General features: G+C 41.5%; 1 protein-coding gene across 8 annotated transcripts in view; it reads right to left on the bottom strand.

Annotated features, from left to right (window-relative positions):
- LOC145643261 (zinc finger MIZ domain-containing protein 1-like) overlaps positions 1–23767 on the bottom strand; it is a 67572-nt gene that overhangs the window by 29887 nt on the left and 13918 nt on the right. For 5 of the 8 annotated variants that reach the window (XM_081709666.1, XM_081709667.1, XM_081709671.1 and 2 more), the window contains exons 2-4: positions 9656–9722; positions 2166–2297; positions 1030–1143 (exon numbers count right to left, since the gene is read on the bottom strand). In XM_081709666.1, the coding sequence (XP_081565792.1) occupies positions 1030–1143; positions 2166–2234 (183 nt within the window). In that variant the 5' untranslated portion in view covers positions 2235–2297; positions 9656–9722. Of the gene's footprint in view, positions 1–1029; positions 1144–2165; positions 2298–9319; positions 9421–9655; positions 9723–17984; positions 18111–21909; positions 21970–22334; positions 22417–23767 lie in introns of those variants that run through there. The other 3 variants (XM_081709669.1, XM_081709668.1, XM_081709670.1) reach the window with 3 other exon arrangements.

The raw sequence follows: 23767 nt of genomic DNA, 5'->3' as shown, positions 1-23767 counted from the left end.
AACACAACCACGCACACATACACAGACTCACACATCCCATTCTAACCACTACTCAGAACAAGTGACAGACACACACGCACACCCACCCACACCATATCATATACTATAGATACAAAAAATGTTACACACAAACACAATACAATCACTCTGCAGATTCTGTGCCAGGTTACACCTGGTGGTACAGCAGGGAGGCCCCATGTCTCCACAGTGTGTAATTACCAGCTTCGACTCAACCCACACCACACTACAGCACTCTCTGAGACACACAAAATCACACAGTAAAAGAAAGATATATTTGCCAGAATTGTATAAGAAATATATAAGAAATTGTATAGAAATATCATCTTATGGAGGGTTCTGTGAACTGTATTTTGAAGCTAACTTTAACACACGCAGCTCTAATCTGGTCCATGCTTGCTTTGGGTAGAATGGGGTGGTTAGAATGGGATGGACTGTGTCTGTGTGTGGGGGGGTTGGCCATTCTGCTTTTCAGGATTTATGGGTAGTGACACAGTGCATGGGGATACTAGGTCTAATTACACTGGGTGGACACACGCACACTCACACACACACAAACACAGCAGGGTTTTATGAGAGGCCATTATTCAGTCTTACCTTACTCACCATCATACTCTCAAACACACACCATCAAACCGATTACACACACCATCATACTGTCTCACACACTATCAAACCTTTTACACACACCATCTCTCACGCTCACCATCATACTCTCTTGCAAACACGGTTATACACAGGCATTCTTGACAGTGAATGAGAGAGAGTTTGTTGGTCATGTTTTCTGATTGGCCTAGACAGTTGTCGTTTAAATGAGCAGTTACTGATTATTAGTAACATCCCCAACCCAAGGACTGTTCAGTGCTCTACAGCTCTTCAGACATAAGGATGAGCAGGAGGAGGTGCTTCTAAGTGGTTAGGGGAGGAGGGGCTTCTGCTACTGGTTGCACAGTTACAGGTCGTAAATTCTGCTGTTTGTCACGGATCGTTAGATGAACTCTTTGACCTCACCGTCAGGCATCCCATAAGGCTTTGCTCAAAGGGCCTCTGAAATGCTCGCTGGTCTGAGCACCAGTCAAGAAGCTCTGTTGCTGCCGTCTGGAAATTTGCCGGGTTCTGTAAGTGCTGAAAAAGATAAGAAATAAACAACTACACAATTTCTCCTGTATTAGGAACTATGTTTAAAACTATGATTATTGTGTAATGCATACACACACACATAGTAACACATAGTAACAAATCCACACATCACAATGACAGTAACTGAACACAAGTGTGTGTGGGTGCATCTCTAGCACTCAAAGGTGCTGGAGTTTGTATTTGGTGTGCAGATATATATGGCATACACCATGAGCTGATATATGGCATACACCATTGTGTAGTCAGTGCTGTAGTATGTGTGCCTATGCGTGTATATATTGCTCTGATGTCTTTGTTTGTGTCTGGGTGTGTATGTTTACATGCAGGCACTGGTGTTCACTGAATTATGTGAACTGGCACAGTCAGTAACATAGTCTAGAGGATCTTGTGTGTTTGAGTGCAAGTGTGTGCGTGCATGCGTGCATGTGCCTGGTACTGACATTCCATAGATGTTCATTTGCACAAGCATGTCCCAGCAATCACAAACTAGGCATCAACATCACAGTCAAATCACAGATAACCATTTACATTTCGCTGACGCTTTTATCCAAAGCGATTTACAACTATGATTGAGTACAAACTTGAGCGATTTACAAAGCGATTTACAACTATGATTGAGTACAAACTTGAGCAATTGAGGGTTTAGGGGCCCAACAGTGGAAACCTGGCAGTGGTGGCTTGAACCAGCAACTGTCTGGTTACAAGTCAAGTACCTTAACCGCTGAGCTACCAGTGCCCCTACCCCTTACCCACAACCACAACACATGCATGCACACACACACACACACACACACACACATGCACAACAGTCTGAACAAACACACTCCCACAGACACCACTCTGAACAACACGCATGCACCAAGCAGCAGCAGGTATATACACACATGCCACAACATTTGTACAAACATCATTGATTGTCATCATGAGAATTATTTCCCTAATTAATTAGAAGATGAAAGGAGAGGAGAGGACTACTGTGGGTATGTCCCTGAGCAGCTCCTGCTTACCTGTTTGATACAGAGCAGTCTGTCATTGGTCTGCTGGATGTGTCTGTCCATAGAGCTGAAGGAGGCCATTCTACTAGTTACAGTCAGGCCCCTACCGGCCGGCCATCCAAAACCAGGTAGCCATACACCGATCTGCATGATAAGACAGAAAGAGAGGGAAAGAAAGAGCACATAAGAGTGTTTGTATGGTTTGTGGTCTATATTACCATTCCTGCTCCATAAGGTAATCTCCTGTTACCAATGACCTCAACTCTCAAGCAGAGTGCTTCAGTTTGGAGAGTTAAAGTTGCCACCCCCCCACCTGAGGGTGGCTCTGGAGCACCTGTCATTGACCATAGCAGTACCCCATGCCCAACACTCCAATACTCCACCCATAATGTGCTAATACCATGCCCCCTCACACAGATATCCCAAACCCAATGTTCCAACACTCCACCTTAAAATGCCACAACCCTGCCACAAATCAACCATCCAAAACTACTAATATTCCAATAATCCAACACTACACTTCCTATATTTCAACACTCCAAAACATTACTACAGTATACTCAAAACTGGCCACTCCAGAATATACAAACACATCTCCCATTTTGCCCACATCACTTCCAATACTCAAATGAACCACTCTGAGCACTCAAACACACAAGTGACAATACTCTTGAGAAACTCTTGGTTTCTCCAATGTACAGCTGATTATAACTCTTGCAAGTAATACAGTAGCCAACTCCCACTGTACTGCATAAAGAGGAATGGGTGATAACTGATCCTTTCATGCTAGTTATTTTAGTGGCTGTTAATACATTTACATGCAGCATATCCAGAGCAGTTGTAGGATATATATACAGTCTTGGTTCGGATTACAAGCGGGGATTGTGGGGTCTGACCCTCCTAATTAAGACTCAGAACCCCCCACCCCCACCCCCAAGACGTAAAAACAACAGTTTGGTTGGGTCAAAACACATATATATCCTTCCTACCTAGAAATGTGACCCCTGCCATTGTCTCTGTATAATTTGTGCTTTGTACAGTGCTGTGCATAAGTCTTAGGTCATTGGAGTTGTTATTTTAGCAATGGTAGTGACCATATATAATTAAATCTCAGTCTCTTTATTAGAATACAAACAGAAAATACTGGAACTTTTTATGCAGTATTAAAAAACAGCTTCTATAAGATACAGTGGCGAGTATTTAGTGTGACCTCCCTTAACAATTAAGCAATAGCAGGAAAATGCAGCCTAAATCTAAAGAAAAACTCTGGGAAGTGTTGAAAGAAGCCTGCTATAATATACAAGATTACTTCAGAAAACTTCAGGACAGTCTCCCCAAAAGAGTTCAAGATGTGCTTAAAGAGATCACAATAAATATTGACTTTTGCCTATAGAAGCCATTTTGTTCTGAAATTTGTTTTTTAAACATTTCCTGTATTGTCTCTGTATATTAATAGAAATAATTATATATGGTCATTATAACATTGCTGAAACAGCTAATCTAATGTTGCTCTAAGACTTTTGCATAGTACTGTATATATATTGAGCACCAGTGAAAAAGCATTAGTTTGTTCAACCTGTGACTTTGCTGCACAGACACACTGACTCATTTTCCTGCTCTAATAACTGTGTGTGTGTGTGTGTGTGTGTGTCATATACCGCACACGCATGCACACGCGCACACACACACACACACACACACACACACACACACGTGCCTGCGCTCTCTGCAGGGTTTGAATGTTGGCTGAGGAACTGATTTGAGTGAGTGTGCGCGTGCGCGCACGTGTGCGTGTGTGCATGTTTTTGTATGAAAGTGTTTTTTCCAACTAAAAACTAATGAAACCAGGTCAGAGCAACAGAGCCTGTGTGGATCACATGGTAATTCACATACTCCCGTCTCTATGATCCTTTTTCTCTCTCTCTCTCTCTCTCTCTCTCTCTCTCTCTCTCTCTCTCTCTCTCTCTCTCTCTCTCTCTCTCTCTCTCACACACACACACACACAGTCTTGGTCTCCCTCTTTCTCTCCTTTTTTTGTTCTCTCTTCCTTTCTTCATTTCCTCTCCGTTTCCTTCTTTCGCTCCCTCTCTCTTCCTCTCTCTCTATCTATCTATCTATCTATCTATCTATCTATCTATCTATCTATCTATCTATCTATCTATCTATCTATCTATCTATCTATCTATCTATCTATCTATCTATCTATCTATCTATCTATCTATCTATCTAACTTTCTCGCTCTCCTGGTCTCTCTCCCTCTCATGACGGAAGAATAAGAATAGTAAGAATAGCACCCTACATGTTGGGACTGAGCAGCCAGTTAATTCTGTTATGCAAATTAGGTTCTCATATGCCAACCATACAGACATCCACAAACAACACACCCACACACATTCACACCCCCACTATAAGCACAAAACACATATATTAAACTCCCCAAGCTTTTATGGCACTCTGTAGGACAATGACTTGGACTCATGGTATGACTGGCCAGTCATATTTTGATATGATGTCAGTCGTATTGCTGATGCTTCCATTCAAGTGACATTTTATGAAAATTACTGTAGCGTTTGTAACATTTTAAAGACAATTTTACCAACAATATCTCTTTCCATTGCCTGTCGACAAACATTTTTAAGTGCTAAAGCAACTTTTGTTTAAAAAAAAAAAAAAATCTGAATGGAAATATGGCCATTTACAAATGAGGGTGGGATTAAAAAGTTGGATTAAAGATTGACTGTCCAAACAGCCAGTGAAACAATGGTTCTCCATAACAACAATGTGGAATATCAAGTCAAGGTGATCTTAGAGTAAGTGATGAATAAGACAGCATTGCCTGTGATAAAGTCTTTACCAAAGAGTTGAGAACATCTTGTGATCTTTGCCTGTGGCCTGTGATACTTCAGCTCTAGAGAGTTTTTGTCTTTTCTACAACAGCAACAACCATGATGCTACGGATGATAATGATTTCATCTCATCATCAAAACATCAGTTCAGACTATGGGCCATATTTCAAAGGGAGCAATTGTCCTTTCTGCCCCCCCCCCCCCCCCCCAACTCTTGAAAGCTGACAATCTCAAAATCAAAGCCAGAAAAATAAACAGAAAATGTTACACAGAGTCAAACCACTGCGTCAAGCACAAACAGTGGTAACCACAGCAAACAGAAGGCATTCAGCTACCTGAACTAACCCTGCAGTCTCCAAACGCAGCACAATGATCCACTGTATTATCTCACCGAGAGGAGCAGGGGGAGCAGGGATACCTGGCTTACAACACTCCAAACTCTACACAAAAAAAAGATGTTTCACTGACCATCTTACTTAGCGACTCACTCAGACAATAAATAGCAATCTATCCCTCTCTCTGTAGACTGATGTAGAGTAGGACAGGTAACAATGCAGGCACACGCACACACGTGCATGCGCACGCACGCACGCACGTGCACACCAGAGTGTGCAGTTCCTGACTTCCTGAATGAAAGTCATTAAACTTTTGCACTAACACTGACTCCCCAAGCTTCACATCACCACAGCAACCAGCCACTTGGTGCAGACCCCTTCAACCAAACTCTCTTTCCCTGCATTCCATCCTTCTCAATCCCTTCTCTCTATCTATACGTACCAGACAAACATGCACACAAACACACAACCTCTGCAAAAATAAATGAAAGATAATGGCCTCTGTCGTAACTCTAATATGGGCCAATGCATACAGCAGTGAATGCCCCTCCTCCCAAACGCATACACATCTTTCCCTGCAGGTGACATCTTCCCCGTAGACACACAGTGTGTCACTTATTACAGCCCACTACCCTGTATAAAAAGGCCTTCTGTGACAGCTCATCTTAACTAGACATGGTCTGGTTTATATAGTGTGGAATGCCCCTCCAACTCCCCAACAGTCGTGGACATATGCATACACACCTACATACATGCACACAGACACAGACACACACTCACACATGGATGCATACAAACACACAGAACTGAAATTCTCCATTGCAACCCTGATCTACATCGACTTCAGGAAATTAGCTTTTTCCTGTTAAAGGAAGAGAGAGCGAACAAGCGGGGCAGAGAGAAAGGCCAAAAAGAGAGAGGTGGATCAGGACACACCAAGCACAGCACACAAAGGGAAAGGAAGAGAGAAAGAAAGAGAACAGAATGAAATTCTATCTGTATGCAAAATGTTTCTGCTGTAACAGTGTTTAAAGAACAAATAATTCAATAAAACATCTTTAGTGTCGACAGAAACAGTCATCCCATGTTAAACATTAACTCAACATAATTTATTTGCTGCATTTTTATAACGATATAATGAAATTTTCCTTTGACATTTTCAGCATTCAGCAGAGTGACTAGAAGAGTGTCCTAAAATGCCCTTATCGGTACAGCAGGTCCCTGGAGGCGAAGCTCAGTGTTGCCAGCACCTTCTCCTACCTGCTCTACCAGGTCAGCTCCAGGAGCTAGACACAGACTCATGTCAGCGACATTCAAATCTGCATCTTTACATGTGTGTGAGTTTGCTCCCCCTAGACACACAAAATATAATTTGCCTCAGATATGCATAGACTTTAAATACAGTTTAAATAATTGTTTTGTTTTGGGGTTTTTTTACTGCTGTTTCTTCCAATAGATCTCTTGCCTTTGGCAGCCTGCTGTCTTGCTTGCTGTAATTACAGCATTCTTCACGACCAAAGCCTTCACCCTACAGCACTACACACCATTCTGGCACTTTTCCTGCTCCTGACTCAAGCCTCATTATTACTCAAGCCTTCTCATCTTGACAGCACCATGAAAGTCTTGATCAATGCATTTTTGAAACATGGTTGATCTCAGATGTTATGAAGGTGGCTACCACTGAACACACACATGCACACGCACACACAAACACAGCACTATTTCACAAAAGCTCATTAAATATTTTATGGTTTCGCCTGTTGGGCATTTTTTTTCAACTGTTACATCTTAGGGTACTCTATTAAATGTTTTTAGACTGGTTTGTCTTGGTGTATGAAAATTGATGCCCAGTTCATGTTTGCAATGACTACAAAACGGGACCCGTTCTATAATATAATACATAGGATGCCAGTCTCACCCAGCAACAGATACTTAACCCAAAAAACAGTCGCTCTGGATAAAACCATCTGCTAAATGCTGTAAATGTAAATGTGTGTGTGTATGCACATACATATATATCGCTCATTTAAGCAGATGGTTTTCAGTGGAAATCAAATGCTGCCATTCCAGCCTCTCTGTCCACACACTCACAACTGGTCTTCAAGCATGTCACATTTTATCAGATGATAAGTACACACACACACACACACACACACACACACACACACACACACACACACATATTTATGCGGACACAAGCACTGACACACAAGCACACCGAAGCATGCAATTTACATGTGTTTGTTTACATATATAGAATCTACAGCTGATGTTTTTTCTAATAAATAAAATAAAAAAAATCCTTTATAAGTTATTGAGGCTAGGGTTAGGGTTTGTTTGTACACCATCATTACAACTTACAGCCATATTACAACCAAGAGAGTTCCCAAGCACCCAATCACCCTGTATTTAATCACCCCAACACACAGCATCCAATCACCCAAACACCCCAGCACTCCAGCAACCAATTACCCAAACACCCCAGCGCCCAATCACCCCTATACCCAGCAGCAACCTAACAACCTAACACCTTGAACCCCATTACCCAGTACCAGTACCTAACACTTAACATCTAACACCTCAATACCCAGTACCCCACCACTCAGCATCCAGCAGTCCAGCACCGGAACTCCAAAACCCCAGTGTGGTGGGCATGGGGGCTAAACACTACACCAGTAGACTGTGTAATGCTAATTTTCATATATGTGACCATGAATGGAGCAGGTGGTGAAAGACAGAAGAGACGTGCACAGGCTCAGATACAGATACACACACACACACACAGATAAAGGAGCCAGATTGAGCGGTTTCATAAGGACTGTAACTGAAGCAGTTCCAACATCTGTGATATTCCCTTCATCCTTCATCTTTCTATTCTACCTGTCTCCCTCTGTCTCTCTTTTCTACCTCCCTTACCAACTCTCTCTGTAGCTGTATAAGGCAGAATACACTGCCAGGTCATACCCAGATAACAACACACAGTATGCCACAGGGGTACTGGCACTGTAGTCAGTAAACATAAAAATATATCAAAAACAAGTACGACAGTCAGAAAACACAGGCGAACAAAACCAAAGGGCAAGCCAGAACAGAATCCAAAAATACAAAGCAGAACATCATAACCAGAGAAACCAAAAATACAAAGAACACTGTGCATGCACAAGAGAAAACTGTGGCAATACTTCACAAAGATAAACCTGGTGAGTTTATATGGGCTTAACAAATAAGCAACAGGTGATTATAATTAATATTCTGGGGGATGATGAGCTACTCACATGGTGCAAGGTCTCTTGAGAATTCTGGGAAGTTGAGTTGCTGTCTGTATTTCTGTGTGTGTGTGTGTGTACGTGTGTGTGTGTACGTGTGTGTGTGTACGTGTGTGTGTGTACGTGTTTGTGTGTACGTGTTTGTGTGTACGTGTTTGTGTGTGTGTGTATACGTGTGTGTGTGTGTGTGTGTACGTGTGTGTGTGTGTACGTGTGTGTGTGTACGTGTGTACGTGTACGTGTGTACGTGTACGTGTGTACGTGTGTGTACGTGTACGTGTGTGTGTGTACGCGTGTGTGTGTACGCGTGTGTGTGTGTGTGTGTGTGTGTGTGCGCGCGCGTGTGTGTGTGTGTGTGTGTGTGTGTGTGTGTGTGTGTGTGTGTGTGTGTGTGGTGTCCATAGGTGTCTATATTCGTACACTTGTTAAAAACTAAAGTGGCCTCATGTCCTTCAGTCACCCTGAATGTGATGATCCCATTCACACAGCAAACATAAGCAAACAAAGAGAAACCAAGGGAGCTGAGTGAGGCCAGGACAAGCCTCAATGTTCAGTGTCACAGTGGGACCAAACATGGGTAGCTGATAGGAAATTTCACACTAGTGTGTGTATGCCTGCATGTGTGTTCATGTGTGCTGAGTGACATGCATGTGATTCCTCTGTACTCTACAATGCACCCCAGGTGTCATTACAACTCTGTGTTGGAATCACTCTCCTACCTCTTACTATACCGCAGTCACTGCAACACATGTCTTTTCCCCTCACCCTGTTGTATAGTTCTCACACGCACGCACGCACACAGCTGCAGTGTAGTGATTAGTGTCGCAAGGTTCACCAGTTATTAACAGAGAGAGAGAGAGAGAGAGAGAGAGAGAGAGAGAGTGAAAAGAGGGAGAAAGAAAAAGAAAAAGGCAGTGAGAAATTGAGAAGGCAGACAGAAAGAGGGAGGGGGAGTGATTGTGTAGTCCAGTGGTCTTCATTAGCATCCCCCACCACACACACACACACACATTCAGTAATTCTGACATAATGGTTAGAGAGGGGTCTTTTCTTACCTGGGGACTACAGAGGTTAGGGACAGTCCGTCATAAATATGCGCAGTCATCCGATCTTACATCTCACCTGGAAAACACAAAACAGTGGTTATTCCAAACCAAGCTTTGATTATCCACATCCAATGTTCAGGGTCCAATAAAACTACACACAAAATCTGGCAGCAGTTCCCCATTCTCCCGCTGGGGATGGAACATTCTTTAGCAATGTTGTCCTGTGCTATGCTCATCAGGTGAATCCCAAGCATTTCAGGAGGCAAGCCAGGTGTATTCAAGTGGAAAACCTACAAAACTAGGGAGCACATTGAGTCTCCACTGCAACTGAGAAATAAACGCTTATGTAAACACATACCACAGGAATTATAACATAAGAAAAACACACTACTACTGTGAACTCTTTCTTCCACTGAATCATTGAGAATACTCATAGCACACACTTTTTTAAATGAGAAAACTGCTATATATTAAAAAAAACAAAAAACAAAACCCAACTAATTAAGTCACAGACATTGGTAGCAGTGTGCGATTATCCATCCTTGTGATGCAAACAAATTCAATTTGTGTCTGGGAGCTGAATTTTAATAAAATGTCATTGGAAGATGGATCACCCTTTGAACTAAGGGGCAGCAGTAATTGAGGATGTAAATTTGAAGCAAGTGATTGGACCATTTCGGTCTGAATGGTTCTATGTATTAGTATTTGCATTCTGCATGATAATGTGCCGACATGGGGAGGGGGTTGGTGTTTGGGCTGGGGTTTGTCTCTTTGGACCAGCTGGTAAAGGAGGTATCTGTGTACGATTCACATCAAGCTTTTTCTCTAGCTGTCTATGAACATTTAATCTAAGACAGACTCCAGAAAACATCATATTACAAGATCACAGGTTCTGAGTAGTTTTAGGATCCTTCTGTTATCAGTGGATTTGTGATATCTGCTGCTATTTCACTGTGGGTAAAATATTTCAGAAAACACAGGCTAGATAATAGACTAATAAATAATAAAACACCCTGAAGCAATTTATTGACCACATACTTAAAGACACACATACTAACGCACACACACATACTGGATGTAAAGTTTGAACTATGTAACAATTCCTGAAATTCCTTTAGAGGCTGTTCAAGGAAACGTGCTACACTTGTCAGTATCTGGACGTCTCATAAATTGTTTACGGTGTTAAAAATACCAGGCGGTCCTCTCTTCAGAATGTCTGAACAGGGAAGAACACCAGACACCACACGTGCATTCACTCTCACTCAGTCTCTCCACCTCTCTTCCCCATCTCTCTCTCTCCCTCCCTCTCACCCATTCTCTCTCTCGTTATTTAAGTTTTCGTGCCATTTAAATGTGCTTATATATTCAATGAAATATTAAATGATGAAATTTAGCTGTAATATGCACATGTGAGTGAAGTAGTGTCAGGATGGCAGATGTGATTGTTGACTCTGCTTTAACACTCCTAGCTCATCAAACAAGCTGCTCGCTAATTAGCTGACAAGTTGAATGTGAGTGTTAAAACAAGGAAAATGCTAAACTATGCAGACATGTCTGACACCATTGTACCCTTGCAGTACCTGTCAAATATTTATTCCATCTAGTAGCTAATCCTCACATTACACAAACGTCACTAAAGAGCGATAAGAGCTGTGTTTTACAGCAAGATTACACCAGCAGCAAAATTTCAGTGTCTGACTGATGCAATAAAAGGTCCTTTGTTCAGCTCAATGTGTGTGTGTGTGTGTGTGTGTGTGTGTGTGTGTGTGTGTGTGTGAGTGTGTGTGTGTGTGAGAGAGAGAGAGAGAGAAAGATCTCTATGAGAAGCTGTTATAAATTAACCCAGTAGTCCATGGCCTCTCAGCCCTCCCTCAGGCATACTAGTCTGCTGAAGCCATGTTTCTCAGTCCTGCAGCTGCTCTGCATGTTTCACCAGTTCTGCTCCAATAAACCTAATTCTTCAAAGCTCTTCTTAGTTTCTCTCTCATGCCACATTGGAGTTTTTCTGTCTGGCTCTCAATTTCTGCAACACTGCATTAGGACAGTGTCTACTGTCACAACATTTAAAAAAAATAAAACTGACTTGACATAATTTGAGTTTTTCTGTAGGAACAGGACAGAGAAACCTGCACAGCCATGGCGAAAATCATGCAGCAGTACGGCTCCACCACAAGATATGACTTTACCCCAAGAACAAAATGGCCTGGTTAAAACTTGCAAGAACAAATTGTACCACCAGAGCAGCAAAGTGTACCAGGCTGAACCAGAGGGATAGAGTGAAGGGAAGGAAGCAGAGAGGGAAAAAAATCCTGAAACTGGTGATGTTCCAAAGCAACCCAACTCACTGGTGAACCAGAGTGACCTGGGTCTGCTTGGCATCCAGAAAGTAGGTCCAATGGACCAGCTGAATACCACGAATGCTGACAGTCACAGAATGAATTCCTGGGTGACACATCATCTGCTCAGTTCCAGCCAAATGCCTCAAAACTGGACAGCACTTAACCTTGCAGCATTGCTGACTACACATGCTGCTAAAACAGCTAACTTATTTCTCAGGACTAAACAGTGGAAATGTTCATGACTTGCTGGCCATTCCATCATGTGGCCTGAAGGTCCAGTAAATATGTAAAAGTCAAATTAGTGCTGGCATTTAACCCTATAGTCTTTCTTAAAACTTCAAATTCATGGTGGTGGAGGCTGAAACAAAAAAGATGCATTTTCCAAATATTTATGGACTACTTAAGTCTGGAGATGGTGATGATAGTGATTGTTGTTTTGGTGGTGGTAATGATCATGATTATTATGATTTTTAGTAGTAGGAGGAGGAGTAGTAAACTTTGATTACATGGAGCTTTTAGAGCACTATAGGCAGGAAGCTTTTATTAGCTCGTCAAGCTTATAGATGGGTTGAATATGAAAGTGCTATTTACATGAAACTAAAGCAATGACAATTACATATTCTAAAACCAAGTCATCTATTGGAAGTCTTTTTTTAGAAACACAATTAATTTGTCACATACATTAATAGTATTATGACATGAGATTCCCCAAATCTCTCTATCCCTTTCTCTCTCCTCATCTCTTTCTCTTTCTCCCTCAAGTCAAGGTGGCTTTTTTGGCATGACTGTATGAAGTACGATACTACCAAAGCACTGAAAAATTGTACTACAATAATAATACATAATAATAATACATAACAATAATACATAACAATGGAAGTATTGGCATCTAAGAAGCCATTAAGATATTAACAAGAAATTTTAACAAGTTAAAATGTAAACATATTTAGCAAAAAGGACTGTGTGTGTGAGTGTGTAGGGGTGATTTTGTTGTGAGAAGTGGGAATGAGACGAAAGGAGATTGTCATCAACTTTCTCTCAGGCGATGACATGTTGCTTCATATTTTGCAGCAGGGGTTGATATGTGCCCTGCTCCAAGAACTTTGTTTACATTTTTCTTGTTGGGTCATTGGGTCATATAACAAATTTTAGATTATGCTTTGTATGTGAAAATAACTCATAGCTCTCTCTCTCTCTCTCTCTCTCTCTCTCTCTCTCTCTCTCTCTCTCTCTCTCTCTCTCTCTCTCTCTCTCTCTCTCTCTCTCTCTCTCTCTCTCTCTCTCTCTCTCTCTCTCTCTCTCTCTCTCTCTCTCTCTCTCTCTCTCTCTCTCTCTCTCTCTCTCTCCACCCTCTTCCCTCCTGTGGCAGGGGGTGAGGGCTATTTTTAGTGCAGTGTAGACTGCTGTCTGTGCAGCGTTTAGGATCTGGCCATCATGTCAGAGAACACAGCCCAGCTCGCTGACCACCACTTAAACCACTTATGGTTCAGCCTTTCAGCCTCAATGAAATGGTCTCTCCTAAAACATGTTCTCTCTCTCCGTCTCTTTTCCTCTCTCTCCCTTTCCTCTCTTTCCTTCTCTTCCGCATATCTTTTCTTACTTTGTCTCGCAGTCTCTCTGTCTGTCTTTCTCTTTCGCTCAGATGATGTTTTTATTACATAGTTTTCCTCCATAACAAGCGTGCATGTCATTGCAACACAATGTCGTGCCAGTAAGTCACGACTGCAGCAGGATAGGGAAGCTTCCTGGCCACACACTTTAATGACTAATGGCGTGCTTGACTGAAGTGTGAACACACACACGCACACACACGCACGCAGGTCTGAGACTGAGGTTGCTCAGGGGCACACATCCTACAAGAAGCCCAGTATGAACAGCATAAGTGTTTGTGACACCCAGCTATATCCAGCAGCACGTTATAGGGTGACTATAGATCAATAGTCTAAGAGCTAAGATGTAAACAGGCCAGTGCATAAACAAGCCACTCCCACACAAAATAGTACAAAAAACATGCCACACCCCTATAAAAGAGATTTAAAAAACCAAACAAAACCCCAAACAAACAGGCCACACCACCCCACTCCCCCAATGCAGGAAAAAATAATCTTTTCTGCTGAAGTAAGTTTCTAAGCAAAGTTACTGGTTATTGACTCCCTGCAAACGGTGGTACTTTAGAACATTTTCGAAGAAGCTATTTATGGATTCCAAGAAAATAATGCTTTTTTTTCTCTCGTTCTAGGTTTGGCTTTCAGAGTGTTCAAGTTAGGCATTCTATAGCAAACATCTGCAGCTCTCTATGGCTAAAGAGGGCAACACATTTTGTTATATTACGACCCATCTTCATACTTTGGTGAAAAGCATCACCTAAATAATAAAATGTCAGTGGGTTCATTTGCATTTAGTTGGAGGGCTCTTTTGCAAATTATGATAACGATTAACAAACAATATATTGTACAAGGTTAATTTGAATGCTGATGTAGCTACAGGCTATTGCACTAAAAGATCTAGAACATTTATCTTCTCCAAAACAAAATCAGTAAGAATCACGGAACGCGCGTGCGCACACCCACACCCACACACACACCCGCAGACCCCCTATAAGTCTTAGCAGCCAAGAACTCTGTGTTATGTATACAAAATGTATTCTAAAATGTAAACTGTGCAAATATAACAATTGAACATGTTTAAGATAAGGTAAAATTTCACTCCCAAGCACAATTAAATAATTTATTGTGCTTTGGGGAGAAATTCACTTAACCATTCATCATCACCATAATCAGTTCTGCATTTAAATGGTTAATGTTCACATCCTGTATGAAAGTGCTCATGGGTGTGCATGAGTGTATATTTTTGTATGTGTGTGTTTGTGTGTATATGCATATATGCCTGCTTGCAAGTGTGTGAGTGCATGAGAGTGTGTGTACATGTGTTGCCATTTTTGTGTGTGTGTGTGTGTGTGTGTGTGTGTGTGTGTATGTATGTGTGTGTGCGCGCGCGTGTGCAGATTTCAGGAAAAGGAGAACAAGCCTGTTCCTGCTGCTGGCTTCTTTGACACAAACTGATAACAGAACACAGCAGTACAACCACACAGGAAAACCAGGGAACGAACACACACACACACACACACACACACACACACACACACACACACACACACACACATGCACACACACACACAACCTGCAAAGAACACCCAGCTTGCATTGAGTTGATCTCAGCAGCATGAGAAACTTCTTCACATAGACACACTCACCTTATTACAAACACCAACCTTACACCCACTCTGCACTTTATTACTCCTACAACACACTTTATTACAAACACCTACCTTACACCCACACCGCAATTTTTTTTACCCATCTTACCCCTACACCACACTATGACAAACACATACCTTACATCCACACCATGCTGTATTACAAACACCTACCCTGTACCTATACTCATTGGAAGAATTTACAGCTTTTGGCAGATGTTAAAAAGCAATAAAGCAATTTACATATTTTATCAGTTGGACAGAATCCCCTGGGAACTGAATCCATGTGTGATTAGCACTTTGCTCCACATACCTGCCAGGCAACCTACAGGAAGATTCCATAGTCGATATAAAAGCTCTCTGTCTCCCACTTATTTCTAAACATGAAAAAACACATCCAATTCCTCTGGCTATTAGCTTAAAGAAAGAAATATACTAGAAAAGGAAAATTCTGAGGTTTCTGAGGAAAACTCTAGTCACATTTAAGATTTCTCTCATGACTGTCAGCTCAGAGTCTCTCTCTCTCTCCCCCTTTTCTACTTGGGTGACCCCCTTCATACCTCAACACAGCAGTGGAGAAGAAAGACAGAGTTGGGGGACACAGACTTTTAAACACCTTTTTTAATTTTAAACTACTTGAGGTCTAAACTGAAAAGGTGTACATCACAAACACACCTGTTATGCAGTGGAATAACACAATCACACACACATGCTCATATACAGTATACATATATGCATCATACATCTGATGTGTGCATATAGAACACTGAGAACATAGATACCAAGCCCCAACATAATCTGGACTGGTATTGTTTCAGATGATTTTAGTGATAGTGAGCTGTGTGTTTAAACAAGAGAGAGCAGTAATGCACTTAGATGTGTCCATTGTCTGATCAGCACAGCACCCTTCCAATCACTCAGCCAGCAGCATTGGTTATGGACATCTGGGTGCACCTCATGCATTAAAGTAACATCTGTTTTCTTAATCTGCAAATAATTAAATAAAGCATCTCTTTTAGCCTGACTCCAAGTGCTACGAAAATTTAGAAAACCAATACTGAAGGATGTTAAGGGGCTGATTTAAAAAACAGACACAGACACCCAACACCTACGGAACCTGCAGTGGATTCGCATTTGAGTGGTGTGTTTTTAACTTTGTTGTAATGGCACTTGTGAATTTCTTAGGTCTCTAAAGTTTGTGCTGATCAAGTTCAAGTGGCTTATTTCATGGAATGCAGTGGAAACTGGGACGGGATGGTGCACGGAAATGGCTGGAATCTGGGACTGTACATTGGACTGCAGATTAGACTGTAGACTTTCTGCATATTTAATTTGATCTGTTTTTGGTAATGTCAAGAAAATCATTTATTTGTTTTAATAGTGTGGATCACCTTTAAGATTTAGATCATTAACGGCACTTTGTCATCATTTATAATATCAGTACATGTGCTGAAGTAGTAGTAATCAGTGCATGGCCTGTACCCACGGCACGGTCCCCTGGTGCCAGGCTCCCCTGCACCAGCACCCTGCGACTCAGCACTGTCCTCGCTGTATGCAGGGTCTACACAGACTCAGCCGGCAAGCGTTTACAGCCCTGTGGAGCAGATCCTGGATTCTCAAAGCACCCGGGAAAGAGGGATCAGCTGTGTGGCAGTTTTACACTTGTGTGTAAGGCTAAACTCTGAGGAGCAAAAGGGGGAAGAAAATAATCCACCTCCGTCATACACTCACATGCTCATCCCAGCTCCTCCCCACATGCATGCAGAGAGAGGGGGGTGGGGGTGGGGGAAGAGACAGGTGGACAGAGAGAAATGACACCACGATGAAGGAAGTATCAAATGCATTTCCTGAATAATAGTCTTGCTATGAGACCATCTTCAAACTCCAGTGTAACCAGAAAACTCTAGGAGGTGAACTACTGACTAAGTGCTGGAATCATTATACATGCGTGTAAATGAGTCTTTGTGCAGTCCTACATTCTGTAGTCTGTTGTACTCCTTGTTGCACGCACGCACGCACACACGCATGCACGCGCACACACACACACACACACACACACACACACACGTGCGCACACGCACACAAGGAGAGGATAAGTGGTAGAGAGAGACAGCCAGTATGAGTGTGCAGCCAGTCAGAAGTTCTTCCTATTGGTCCAACCACCTTCTCTTTGAGCACAGGGCGAGCATGCATCTGTCCATCAGTCTGCCTGCATATCTGTATGTCTGTCTGCCCATATGTGTGTTTTTATCTATCTGTGTCCTTCCTGTGCTGTCTGTGTCTCACTTTCCTCAACTCCTCATTCAGTGAAATGTACTAACTAAAGTCTGAAGTAATGGTGAAAGCTCCATGCCATAATTAGGAGTTTGGTAGGAGATGCCCTAACTGAGATAACTCCCTCTCCTCTCTTTTTAAGACCTCTTTTCATCCCAACTTCACATTTAACGAGTAATGGGGGGCTGGAGAAGCAGCCATGTCACTGAAAAAGATGTGGAGGGGCAGAGAGAAGGGAAAGATGGCAGAGTACTTCTCTCATACACTCTCTTTCTCTCTGCAAAGATGACTGAGGGAATACCTCCACACAATTCATCACTGAATCTGAGAGGGAAGGAGGGAGGGAGAAAGAGAGAGATAGAGGATATTAAAAAAAAAAAAAAAAAAGCCTGTGGGGAATAACGGTTTCTCCAACAAGCCTCAGACAGGATGACATTTGAAAATATCAGGATGTGAAAGAGTAAAAGACCTGGTGAACAAGGGCCCTGCAGTTCCCCAGCAGCGCGGGCAGCTGCACAGCCACACAGCCATCACTGCTGAAGCAAAACCACGTCAGCATGGTTCAGCTGGCAAAGCCAGGCATGCCTGTGCTACTCTATTATATAAAAAAAGAGACAGAGAGATACAGAGAGATAGTGAGAAGCAACAGAAACACAGCTCAGAGCCAAGAGTCAGTACAACAGAAGCACTGAGATCCCCATACAGGACAATCATAGTTACATTATGATGATGACAACAATTACCAGATGGATCCATAACTGACCGGTGACACTCGTCCACAAAAGACCCTGCACTGACTCATTCTCAACAAATTCCACCCAGCATGAGTTCATGAGAAATGACATTTGAATCCAGTACAGTTTTAGCAGGGAATTATGGAAAGTCAGTCTGGTAGTATATCTGAAGGGAGAAGGTTGTCTCTGCTTATTTGGCTCCCTGGAAGAAATGACTGGCTTTTTTTCCAAAAAGCTGACCTTCTTCAGATGATGGTGGCTTAGTCGGTGCGGTGTAGCTGCATAGTAAGAACAAAAAATATCAAACTGAGATTGTACTGCTACATACAGTGATTGCATAATGCCTTGCAGTATTTTAAACCACACTGGTAAACCCTTAACGTGTCATTTCAAAAGACCAGTCTGCATTATTTTGACTTAATTTATTTATATGTATTGGATCCTGTATAAAGTAAAAAATAAAAATCTCCTGGTGTTCTTTTCCTGCTGTTGTTTTTGGCTTATGGTAGTTATGAGTTACTGCCTGGATCCACTCTGTCCTCTTCCACTGAGTGTGAGGAGGCCCTGGCTATAGGCTCTACTGGGCGCCAACCCTTGCTCGACCTCTGAGCTGAGCTGAACTGACCCTTTACTAAGCCCCTCCGTAGAATAGCCACTGTCCAATCCTACATTATCAGGCGTAACTAGGTGTGGGAGGCTGGTCATGCTTTCAGAAAAAGGGCAAATCCCAAAAGCGTGCATATATGAAACATGCAGGTTTAACATCAGAGATCCACAAAGTTTAGAGGGGGGTTAAATTTTATCCTTCCCAAAGCAAAAAAAAAAAAAATGCAAGAAGACAGAGATTGGTTATGGATTAAAGCATGTGGAAGACCTCAGGAGCAGTACCCTGGCGCACTTTAAATAAAGGGAAAGCAGGATAATTTAGTTTTTCTAGCAATGGGATAAAACAGATATTAGCTAGATAATGAAAGCTACATAGTCATAACTAAATGTTAGCTTAACATAATATAGTATATTGATTTAGCATGCTGCAGAAGAACTGTCAAGAATTATAGACTGCAAATCATCAAATTATCAAGATGAGAGATGCCTGATGCTTGCATTGGGAGCAGTGACTTTAATGTCCTCTTCATTCACAAGACTTTTACTTTCACAGTTTATATTGTGAATGTAGTTCTCAAATGCATATTGTAGTCCTTTCTGTCTACATTTTATTGATATTTCAGAACTATTATTACAGAAATGTGCCATTATCTCCTTTGGATTATCTCCCACTGTTGAAAACACCACATGGCATGTGTGAGTGCTTGTCAGGCGTAGCAACAGTAACCGGTGGGGGCAGGACTTAGCAAAGGGTTAATTATCAGCAGTGAGGGGGAATGTGTGTAAGTTAGCTGGAGCAGTCAGCACATCACAGGTCGCTGCCACTTTCTCACACCACAGTAGCCGACACCTTCAAAATAACACTACAGCAAAGACCACCACTGCAAACACCTCCCAATGCAAACATCACCACAACAAATATTTCCCACTATATTTTGCAGATGCTCTTATCCAGAGCAACATACATATTTATTAGTATGATAGTATGTGTTCCTTTTTTCTACAAATACCACAACTATAAACAACTCCTAGTATAAACACCACAAGAAATACCTTCCACTACAAAAACCACCACAATAAACCCCCCCCACAATATATACCTCCCACTATATACACCAACACAATAGACACCTCCCTCTACAACCACTACAAATGCTTCTCCCTACAATCTACTTTATATAATTTTATATATATATATAATTTTAAAATGAAAAAGTAAAAGAAAAGAATTATTTAAAAAATGCACTTAAAAAAATGCAAGAGACATTAAATAAATAAATAATTTTAAAAAGATAATTTAAACGCATTATGATATATGGTCTAAAGTCTCTGATTCTGGTTTTGCAGACTACAGGATGGAAGTATTCGATCATTCTAAATGTTTCTGGAAGAAAGCTCTATCATGGATAAGTAGATCTTCACAGCTTCACAGTGGCTGCTTTATGACTGTACAGTGGGACTAAATTCCTCGGGTGATTACTGAATCCTTCATGAGCTTAGTTGTGTGTGTGTACAGTCACATATGCTCATTCATTTTCTTCCAAGCTCACACATGTTTGCATTTCAACAGCTTTAAACAAATGTGCTGCACGAGCAGGCAAGACCCACAGCTTGAAGGCAGCCAATGAGACAGTGTGTGTGATGAGTGTGTGTGTGTGTGTGTGTGTGTGTGTGTGTGTGTGTATGGTAATTATGTGTATGTAGGGAAGCTCCAGTTTCCAGCATCATTTACACAGCATCATCTGAGCAAGCTATGTTTGCCTTCCCTGAACACACCTTCTGTCACTGAGTGTAAGAGGTGCATTTGAGGCCCATCATCAGATGCCATGACAAGCTTTTGTTTTACAAAACCATGCATAAAGATGCCATGGCAGAACTCACAGGTTTTTCTGCCATTTGCCATTTGTGAACGGGCTAAAATACAACAAAAATACATCTGTACTATACAGCAGACCCCTCACCTATACACCACATCCCTTAATCAATGCCCTCATCACAGGAGACATCCTCATAGTACACAACAGGGTACTAATTAGCACAATCTCCTCGCCTGAGACCAATCTATATAGCCAAAAACATAAAACACATAATGTGTCCTTCTGTTCATCTCCTCCAATCCAATCTATCCCTGCTAGTTCTAGCCCCACCCACATGCCCTACACCGCATATCATCTTATGCTGAGTCACTCCTACCTACAAGCTACAGTACAGCAAAAACCATAATCTAATAGTAAGCAATGCCACTCAATTATTTTTACTCTAAACGAACAAATAAATAAATCTGTATTGACAATAGCTTCAAAATCAATGTTCCTTTATTTCATAGAGCATATTTATTATTTTTGTTAACCAGCATTTTGCATGTATTAAACTTGTTTTTACAGACACTGGACTCATTGTAAGTCATTTTATTTTCAAATTACCTTGAAACAATGACACCAAAATGTTACTTTTTACTCCAAGCTGTTAAGGGTTGTTAGGAAGGGCATTTTTCTACTTTTGGACTTTTTTTCTACTGTGTATATGAGCAGGTCTTGAGCCTTGAGGAAGGCACAGAGCTGGAATAGGTCATGGACAACAGCTCCTATTGCTGAACCACAATAGTATCCACTTAAAGCAGCAACACACATGCCCAGTTCATCTTATCCAAGATATGGTACATAGCAGTTTTGTGATCCCTGGGAAGTGAACCCATGACCTTGCACATACTTTGCTCTTCCTACTCTACCAGCCCTCTGCTTCTCACCTATACAGTCTGACACACACAAACACAGAGAGAAAGAGAGAGAGTGAGAGAGAATCAAAAGCCATGAGAATGTGTCACAAGCAGATCTTCGCATGCATGCAAGCACACACATGGCCACCCCGCCATCCCCCAGTGATCTGCGTGCAGCAGTGTGGACGCAGATCACACCCTCCTTCAGGACCTCAGATAAGCGTCTTGATATGCTGCACTGCGTGCCACACACATCAGCGGTACACTTCATTACCATTCTCCCAGGAGGGCTAAAGCAGGCTTGCGACAGCTGCACACGCCACTGAACCAGCACCCACCTAGCAGCTGGGCACAGACATGTGCCATCTGGGAATCCGCACAGCTGGCACCTTACCATACTGAAGGCACAAAAGGATACAAACGGTGCTGATGAGTCCTCTTACAAGTCAGATTTTTATTATGTGCTGTGAGCATCCTGACCAATCACAGATGTTCCAGGTACGCTTTCTATGGCAATTTTTATTATTTACAGCATTCATGTGATGGAACAAACACAAATAATTAAGATCATAATAAATCTGCTTAATCACTTAATATGTCACATTAAGGATTCAGTAATATGTTTCAATATATTCCACATATATCATGTCATCCCAATATCTTGTTATATTTAAACATTACATTAATAAAGTTAATGAACCCAGGCTTCCTTAGTGCTAGCACTCTTTTCCAGAAAGATGTCTGACCACCCAACATCACCTACCTGGGACTGTATTGGACTGCATTGTCTTCAGTAGGCAGAAAGAAGTTGCCCATTCTGTCTCCTTAGAGCACATAATCACCATCTGTTAAAGTGCATCATGTAGAGGAGCCAGCAAATTCAGGCAATACTGTAAACTACATTCTCTAATCTACCTGCCAATACTGCAAGCTACTTTATACTCCAAAATCACATGCAATGCCACAAACTACCTCATACTATAATAATACTTTAAAGCAAAACTGGTCAATAAGGCAATCTGCATAATACTCTAAGCCAACTATAAATACTATAAAACTACATAATATTCAAAACCAGGGATGCACAATATATCGTTTATTTATCAATATCACAAAATTGATCTCTGCAATACTGATTTTGGAGAATGATGCAATAAGCAAATAAGATATGTAACATGTAGAATTTTTTCTTGTGTGCTGTGAGTATTCTGGCCAGTCTTAGATCCTGCAGATGAATGCGTCTGTCTGGTTTGCACTCACATGATCCAAAAAGTGCAAGATATATTTGTAAAAATATCAGGCCTTTAACCATAGCTATAAACCATCAACACTGTTTTGTTTAATACCTCACAAAGCATATCACAGTTGCAGTATGGAAAAATAATGGCAATACAGTGCTTTTCATGGAAGAATGTATTTCGTGAAACCCTACTCACGACCAAGTCACTCCAACTTATCTATTAACCATGCAATAGTTAGGGCAGAGAGATCACTGTATGTGTCTGCTGTAACAATAGGCCAACGAAATGGTCCGGGACAAAACTGACAACCTCTCCATATCCCTTTATTTTCCTCTTCTTCCCTGTACATTCTCCCACCCCTATCTGTGAACCCAAGTCTGGTATCACTGCACATTAGTGCCTTTTTAAAACATCTATTTAGGTAACAAGGCAAGCTGTGCAGACTTAGGTGTGCAGGAGACGCTCAAAGCTACAAGGATAGGAAGACTAACTAAAAAACATATAATACAACCACTTAAGTGGGTAAAGCATCAATTTATACATTTTTATTTATAGGTTTTTATCTGCTGCTGTGAATGTGAGCACTGAGGTACATGCATCTGTGTGTGTGTGTGAGTATGAGTTGTAATTTAAGACTAATTATTCAAGAAGTCTCTACAAGAAAATGTGCCAAAGCAATTCCTATTTCTTTGAAAGGTTAAAGGTCAGATTTAGGTTTATGTGTAGGCATAGAAGTACATAGCTGTGCTAATATATAATTAAATGTAATATGTAAAATAGAAAGTTTTATATAAAACATAAAGGGAAACCACAAAGTTAGCAAAGTGTGTGTCTGTATATGTGTGTCCCAACACAGGACAGGTTTTTGAGAGAGATTAAGATAACTGTAATACTGTACATCTTATAGACCTGATTTTCCAGAGGTCTTCACAGCATTCAGAGACCTAAAAAGATT

The sequence above is a fragment of the Electrophorus electricus genome, unplaced genomic scaffold (assembly GCF_041902795.1).
Source record: "Electrophorus electricus isolate QZ-2024a unplaced genomic scaffold, ASM4190279v1 Scaffold70, whole genome shotgun sequence".
Lineage (NCBI taxonomy): Eukaryota > Metazoa > Chordata > Actinopteri > Gymnotiformes > Gymnotidae > Electrophorus > Electrophorus electricus.
This window is presented reverse-complemented; position numbering and strand designations above follow the sequence as displayed.